This window comes from Olea europaea, unplaced genomic scaffold (assembly GCF_002742605.1).
Source record: "Olea europaea var. sylvestris unplaced genomic scaffold, O_europaea_v1 scaffold602, whole genome shotgun sequence".
Lineage (NCBI taxonomy): Eukaryota > Viridiplantae > Streptophyta > Magnoliopsida > Lamiales > Oleaceae > Olea > Olea europaea.
The window spans coordinates 296,193-303,692 of NW_019264368.1; the positions used below are offsets into that span (position 1 = coordinate 296,193).

At 35.3% G+C, this 7,500-nt stretch overlaps 2 protein-coding genes across 2 annotated transcripts in view; one reads left to right on the forward strand and one right to left on the reverse strand.

Annotated features, from left to right (window-relative positions):
* Positions 1-389: 389 nt before the first annotated feature.
* On the forward strand, positions 390-4,735 carry LOC111389625 (vesicle-associated protein 1-1-like). The gene is made up of 8 exons (XM_023014553.1): positions 390-800; positions 988-1,058; positions 1,188-1,269; positions 1,472-1,587; positions 1,745-1,912; positions 2,032-2,073; positions 3,568-3,645; positions 4,338-4,735. The coding sequence occupies exons 1-8, from the start codon at positions 749-751 to the stop codon at positions 4,446-4,448; spliced, it is 720 nt and encodes a 239-aa protein (XP_022870321.1). The 5' UTR covers positions 390-748; the 3' UTR covers positions 4,449-4,735.
* A 157-nt stretch (positions 4,736-4,892) lies between these two features.
* Positions 4,893-7,500, reverse strand: part of LOC111389621 — a 5,430-nt gene continuing 2,822 nt past the window's right edge. Inside the window, exons 6-10 of the mRNA XM_023014547.1 lie at positions 7,319-7,498; positions 7,173-7,242; positions 6,556-6,680; positions 5,640-5,746; positions 4,893-5,203 (exon numbers count right to left, since the gene is read on the reverse strand). Coding sequence (XP_022870315.1) covers positions 5,663-5,746; positions 6,556-6,680; positions 7,173-7,242; positions 7,319-7,498 — 459 coding nt within the window. The 3' untranslated portion in view covers positions 4,893-5,203; positions 5,640-5,662. The remainder of the gene's footprint in view (positions 5,204-5,639; positions 5,747-6,555; positions 6,681-7,172; positions 7,243-7,318; positions 7,499-7,500) is intronic.

Consider the following 7,500-nt stretch of genomic DNA (forward strand, 5'->3'; position numbering starts at 1 on the left):
GAAATAATTAAGGTTTGGAAGAGTAGATCATAGTTGGGTGTATATGTAAAAAAAAAATTAATTTTTGTAATATTATAAGCTTGTTTGATACAATTTAAAAGTCAATTATAATAAATTTTTTGACCATTATTTCACTATTTTAACTGTTATTTTTAAATTATTTTCTTACAATTAGGGCTTATTTTATCTCTAATGGTCAAAAAATTAATTATCAAAATTCCTATAAAACAAGGACTAATATTTTTAATAATATAATCTGATTTTTGTATATAAAAACTTTAAATTTGATTTTTGAAGTTGAATCTTGAAAATTCTGATTTGGTGTAGTTTCCACTTTTTAAAAAAATAAATTCAATTTGAATTAAAAGTTCAAACTGACTAATCAAATCGAGTTTGATTCAATTTAAGAGTTAAAAGTGGATTAGTTTCCATTGAAATTCATCCAAATTCACTAATTTAATTTTGATTTCGAATTAAAATCGAAATCGACCCAAACCAAATCGAAGACGCTGAGAGCTTCTGCACTTTCGAGTTTCTACTTTATTTATCTTCACTACCTTTCTCTCTCGTCTCTCTCTACAAACCAAAAATTTCAATTAGTTGGAACCGTCAGATCTCAAAATATCTTACCCTTTTGGCGTGAAACCATTGTTAAATCTATCGCCGCACCGGAAAACCGCTCAATTTTTGCCGGAAACTTTCTTACAATCAATTTTTCCGGCAAATAATTACGCGATCCCGGTAAGAAATGAGCAACGGCGAGCTTCTCCGCATCGAACCCCTAGAACTTCAATTTCCATGTAACTCTCTGTCCCTCTCTCCGGAACAGCTGTGTATTTTTGTTTTAGACTTTTGTTGATGCGAACTTCTAGAAAAATCATTTTTGGGGGGTTTAATTTGTTTTTGTTTCCTAGATCCGCCTTTTAGTTTTCTTTCCCTGATTTTGGCGTTTTTTATTAAACTTGTTTGTTCTGTGTTTTGGAAAAGTTGAATTGAAGAAGCAGATTTCATGTTCCATGCAACTAACCAACAGAACGGATAGTTATGTCGCATTCAAGGTAATAACTTTATTCATTAAAAACACACACACTTATACATGAATTCGAACCAACACGTGGGCATTGTTTGCTTGTACCCTAGGAGATATCAAAATCTGATTTTTGATAATTATGTTTTTGAATTATCAGGTGAAGACCACGAATCCGAAGAAGTATTGTGTGCGGCCGAATACTGGGGTGGTGTTGCCTCACTCTACTTGTGATGTCATAGGTCTTATCTTTTCTTTCTCTATCTCTCCCCCTTCATCTCTTTGGCATACTTTTCTGGGATTATATGCTTGACTAATTTTCATTTTTGCTGAGTTATAATTATTTTGGAAAAGGAAAAAGGAATGCATGTGATTTAATCGATTTGTGTAGGCTTGGTGTGCATAGTATTGATGGCTGATTTTTAAATTACTATATTTGTCCAGTCACAATGCAAGCACAAAAGGAGTCTCCAGAAGACATGCAATGCAGGGATAAATTCCTCCTCCAGACTGCAGTTGTTAGCCCAGGAACGACAACTAAGGACATTACTCCTGAAATGGTAATTACATAGTACTTATACTAGTTATTTAGCATTTACTATAGAATAGAATAATTGAGTTTTAAAATATCAAGTAAAAAATGGTAAGGTTTACACGTGCTATTTGGTTTTTATCAAGTAAAAGAGGTAAGGTTCACACATGCTATTTGGATTTCAGTTCAACAGAGAATCCGGGAATCGTGTTGAAGAAAGCAAGTTGAGAGTTGTCTATGTTCCACCCCCACGGCCACCTTCACCAGTGCGAGAGGGATCAGAGGAAGGCTCCTCACCCAGGGCTTCAGTATCGGACAATGGGACAATAAATCAAACTTCTGAACATAAAACTGTGAGTTTTGGGGTGACGTGATATTTCACTGCAAAAGTTGTGTTCTTTTTGCACTCCAATACAATATATAAATCAAGGGTAATATGAAAATACTTTTTTTCTTTAAATTTTTGTTGCAGTTCTCAAGAGCATATGTTGAGCCTAAGGAGAACACAACAGAGGTTATATCCTACTTTCTTAGAACCTATGAAGCTTTCGATAGTTGATAGCATGCTTTATCTTATATTCTATTGCCCCGGCTTCATCTATTGGTGGCCAATTTGCAACTATTTGGCTTAGATTTCTTTTTTTGTTTACTCTTAGATGGTTATATGAGCATTTTTAGCAAAGTTGCTTTCTAATGAGCCAGGGTCGCACATATTTTGTGATCAAAACCCATGAACACGGCTTGTAAGTCAATAAGCTTGAAATTCCCAACTTGTCTGGCTTATAAGTTGGGCATATGGATTTTGCTCTGCAATACGTGGGACCAAGCTGATAAGAAAGCAAATTGTTGCTTTGATTTTGGTCCAATTGGTTTAGATGTTCTTTTCTCTAGTACTGGATCTATTCATATGTGCTTGTTTGGTAGTGTGTAGAAGCTACAATCCTACGTAATACGTGATCAGTAAGTGGGTAAAAGTCGTGGGTCCTCCAAAATGTGTGGATAAGAATGATGTTGACCCCACTATTATAAAAGAATAGCTTTGCCAAACAAACATACTCTGATGAAGTAGTTCATAAACCCCACTTTGCATATATTCCTATAAAAATCAATATGCGAGGAATTATTCCTATCAACCGTCGTACCATGGTTTGATGGAAGTATCATTTTGCATGTGCAAGGAAACATTCAATTGAATGAGGGGAAAATGTTTTATTTTAACAGTTGCGGAATATACACCTGAGATTTTAGTGTCTTGAAATGGGTTAACTAGGGATCGTTTAGTTGTTAATGATATAGGAGGTATTTTGTGCAAGTTCACTTGGAGCAGGCTTAGCTTATCATTGGCGTGGTTGTTCCTCCATTATATTTTGCAACACTATTAGTAGCTTCTTTAAATTAATAAAATGGGGGTGTAGCAAATGCTTTGCACCTTTAATGTTGGTGGTGGTTTGATATTTCTGCTGCTGCTTCTAGGCTTTTTGAATGCTCACTTTGGCTTTCGTTCTATTTTTGTTTTTTCTCTGTTTTCCTGATTCATGTTCTATTTCCGAAGGAGGTCAGTAATAGAAACTTGATGTCATCGTAGTTTAGCTTTAAAACTCCTTTGACTAGCTGGTTTTGTTCTATACGATGCCTCGCATGCTAAAACTCTTGTATCATTCTTTCTTTATTCTTGATGAAAATCTCATTAATAGTGAACTGAACAGGAGATGAATTTTTCTAAATTATTATGATATGCGAAAATTCAGTATAAACATTTTCAGGTTGTCTGCATAAATTGAGATGCCTTGCAGATGTATCTAAAACAATGTTTGTGTCCTTTAATTTGTTCGTTTCTGGTTTCTGTTAAATTTAATGGGTCTTCGTGTACTTTTTGAGTTTTTAACCCCGGGTATGATTAGTCATTCTACCCGTATTTTTGATGAGTCCTGGAGCTCATCCGTAGAAAAGATTATTTTATATGTGGAGGTCGCTGCCATATGATAAGCAATTTGTTTTTCAAATGCAGGTTAAGGCTCTCGTGTCTAAGCTGACCGAAGAGAAAAATTCAGTTATTCAGCAAAATAACAAGCTTCAACAAGAACTGGTAAGCCTATTTTGTGATCACCTTCTATTGTATCCACAATGACATTTAGAAAAGGTAAAATTGCCCTAGAACCTGTAAGCTATTTGTAAATGTGTATTTAGGGTTCCTATAGTTTCTTGGCCAATGTGGCCCCGGCCCTCAATTTTTGTGGCGAGTTTGTCCCTTTAGATGTTTCCATCCAAGAGGGCTGTTAAAGCAACGCATGGCTTGCACTCAAGGGTGGCAATGTTTCATGGCATATTAATTTAGCTCAGAAGGCTGAAATTGAAAAATTAATATAACTTCTAAATTTCTGAAAATGGTAATTTAGCTTTAAGTAGAGGAGTTGGCCTACCTTGTGTTAGTCATTTCAAGTGAGATAATTGTACAGATGTAATGGTTGTAAACAAAGTTTGCACTTTCTACCTCCGTCATGTATTCATTCGTTATTTGATCTCACCTATTCTTCTTTGTCCTTACTTCGCATGGGGCAGGGTGTGGTGGGTTGAGGGTGGTTCTCTCATCACCAAGCTCCGTCAGTCGCCCAAATACTGCATTAGATGGCTGAATCCCCAACTTTCCATAATGGAACGTGGGTTGATGCCATCGAAGAATAACTTTCTCCATATTCTTTATTGGAATCCTAAAAAATGCTGGTGTGACATTATGACAGAACTTAATCATTCAACTATTCATGAGCTTATATTATGCAGGAGATCTTGAGGCGGGGAAGTAGCAGAAACCGAGGTGGTATCCCATTTTTATACGTTATTATTGTTGGCTTGGTTGGCATGCTGTTGGGATATCTGTTGAAGAAAACATGATCAATGGATCTTGATCTGCATTTCTGCTATATTTCTTGCTCCAGCTGTTAAAAAAGTGTAGGACGTCGAGGACATATGCATGACTGATTGGGAAGAGCTGTGTGTTCTATTTTAGTTTCTTCTTTTTTTAAACCTTTTAAGAACTAGGTTTTTAATGGGGCTTTGTGAGGCTCTAAAAGCATTCATTGTGTGACTAATTGCTTTTAACTTGCTTCTCTCTGTAACTTACAAAGATATACTATTATCTTGTGGAAGTTTGTTTTCTTTGCCATATTTCTTATTGAAAAGCTAGCTTCATTTCACCTTGATCGAGAAGCTCCAAAGTTGCGAGGCTAGCTCAATAGAATCCACTTAAACTTCTTTAACAAATTATAAATACATTATAATTTATTGGACAAAACTAGGTGGGCTTCCTTGCCTTGTAGAATGGTTTTTAAGCACCAATGGTATTAAATAGCATTATTCTAAAGAATTACGAGACCTAGGTTTCCGTTGGGTCATCATCAACAATAAATACTATTTTATTTGCTACAAGTTTTTAGGGGAAAGACATTAACACAGGAGAAATAAGCTCAAACTGACAGGTTAATCCAGACCAAATGAAGAGTTATACAACAAGCCAATTGGTATAGAATTCTTCACGATCCTTGGCTTCAAGATTTAAGTCACAAGGCTTGCAGCTTGATTGCTTTGGAGGGTCTTGTAACGTGGCAACTGGGAGATGAGTAAGACAGCATGTGCCCAAAATATATAACCTGTCAGCCAATGAGACAAAAGTATGAAGGCGTCACTCAAGACAACAGAGTAAGGACTCGTTTGGAATGATAAACTTTACAGTTACAAACAAAGAAGAAAAGCAGATAAAATCGTGGTCAATGTACTATTCAGCGTATGAAGAAAACATATTCCTATTTATGTGATCAAAAACAGAAAATGCATAGCTTGAATAGAAGCAGGCCAGGATCAGGAAAGAGGTAAGAAAATATTGAAAGCATTTAGATTTAAAAGAGTATCTATTCAAACTAGAAGAAGTTTATAAGTTCATCTAATAAAAGAATCTGGATCTTATTTTAACCGTCGATTTCCATCCCATTTTTCCATTTCTTTCTCTTATGTATCTTTTATGGGCTTAGCAATGACCATTAGAAGCTCAATACGACGTATTGTAACATCAGCTGCTAGATATCATACCAGGAATATATCACGTTGTCTTGTCATGCCTCACGCCTTGCACCATTGTCCGAATCTTTTATCATGTTGCATCGACCAACAATCTTTCGGAAATCATCAAGGTTTAGCTGAAAATCCATTTACATGTTAAGAACAAACTAAAGATATAAATAAAAACGAAAAATGCTCATTATCTAACGAATATTATGAGACATGGGAACCATCTAAATGACTTAAAATTATTGTGAACAAACACGGACAGAATCTTATACTCCAAAAACGGAAATTCTAGCAAATGATTATAAACGATAAATGAGTCTAGAGTTTGGAGAAATAGGTAACTCGTGTATGTAGAACTAAAAAGTCAGACAAATTAGCCAGAATGCAAATTGTTCATGCTAAAGCATAAGTGGACAAAAATATAATATTCTCATCAATTGAGAAGTCGTGTTGAGATTTTGGATGGTCTGATGCAGCAAATCCATCCCATTCCTAAAGCTTTGAGCATCTTGTACGAACACTCAGAGGAACTCTTTGCATTGATATATCGACAAAAAGTCATGACTTCCTATACAAGGTCACACTAACTCCTTCGGCATATTCATACAAAAAGATAGTAGTGTACAGAAAAATGACAACAAAATTACAAAGGACAGCACTACATTTACTGTCAAACTATCAAAGTGCTCGGCTCTGCAAACAGTTTTCCAATTTTCAACCATTTACCAAAATGTTTTGAGTATTTCAATCACTTGTTATATCACAATCTCATGTCGATTTCTTAGGTCAATATTCTAATGAGCAGCAAAAACATTATACGCGAATTTATTAGCTGACACAACATCATTCGGAGGTAATCTTTAGACCCTAATTTTTTACTTCATAATTCAAACATACAACGAGGCATAAAAAGTATAAATGGGTCAGTTGTACTAGCCTTCCCATCTCCATCACTATCAAAGCAGTATATCATGTCCGAAATCTCCTTCTCTGACCACGTGAAATCATGTGCTGTAGCTACTCTCTGTATATCTCTGAGAGTTATGTTCCCTTTGCCTACTTCTGCAATACAATATTTGAACTCATCAATGATCAGACATCACAATATAACAAATTAAAATAACCTTGTGATCATATGTAGGTATTTTAACAAGTCTATTATCAAATTTGCAATACTACTGAGGACCAATCATACACAACTTTTTGGAAAGGCTGTAAGGAATGTCAAGGTAAAATTATTTATCACTTTTATGCTATTTGCTAATTGTGAAGAAGAAAAATCTCCTTGTTGGATACATGGATGTAAACCTCTAACACTAATTATTCTTAGCTGAGAACTGAGAAGCCATCTTCCTAAGTTGCATTTGACGAGCAAATTGAACTTAGGTAGGGCAATGGAAAATCAACAATGACACCACAACAGGTGATAAGCTGGTACAGGTTTCCATATCATGTAATTTCTATTCACCCAATCTATTCTTGCGCTTAATTAGAAGTATAATATATTTAGGAACATGCAAAAATCACATAAGTAAACTTCTCATTAGTCATTACCATCAAAGTGAAAGAAGTGTATAACCATTTCATCTAGAGTCATTTGCACTCGGCTATTTATCGGCTTCCCCTGAGTGGATAAAAAAAAAATGTATGAGCAAGGAAGAGAATGTTAAATAAAACCACAAATCCTGGGCAACACAAACCATTTTTTTCCTCTTTCTCTTTTCAACATCGTCTTGACTATTGGAATTTCTTTCTTTATGACTACTTATTTTATCAACTGCATGTGCTCCAGGACTTAGAGAAGGCACGCTGGTTGGCACATCCAAAAACCCTGCTGAATCTTTCAGGGATAGAGCAATTGCCTGCATAGGAAGATAATGAT

Excerpts from the sequence above, each read along its gene's own strand:
- LOC111389625 (XM_023014553.1), top strand. The coding sequence starts at position 749 with ATGAGCAACGGCGAGCTTCTCCGCATCGAACCCCTAGAACTTCAATTT. Across the intron at positions 2,074-3,567 it reads CTAAGGAGAACACAACAGAG|GTTAAGGCTCTCGTGTCTAA; the intron begins GTTATATCCTAC and ends TTTCAAATGCAG. Across the intron at positions 3,646-4,337 it reads ACAAGCTTCAACAAGAACTG|GAGATCTTGAGGCGGGGAAG; the intron begins GTAAGCCTATTT and ends TATATTATGCAG.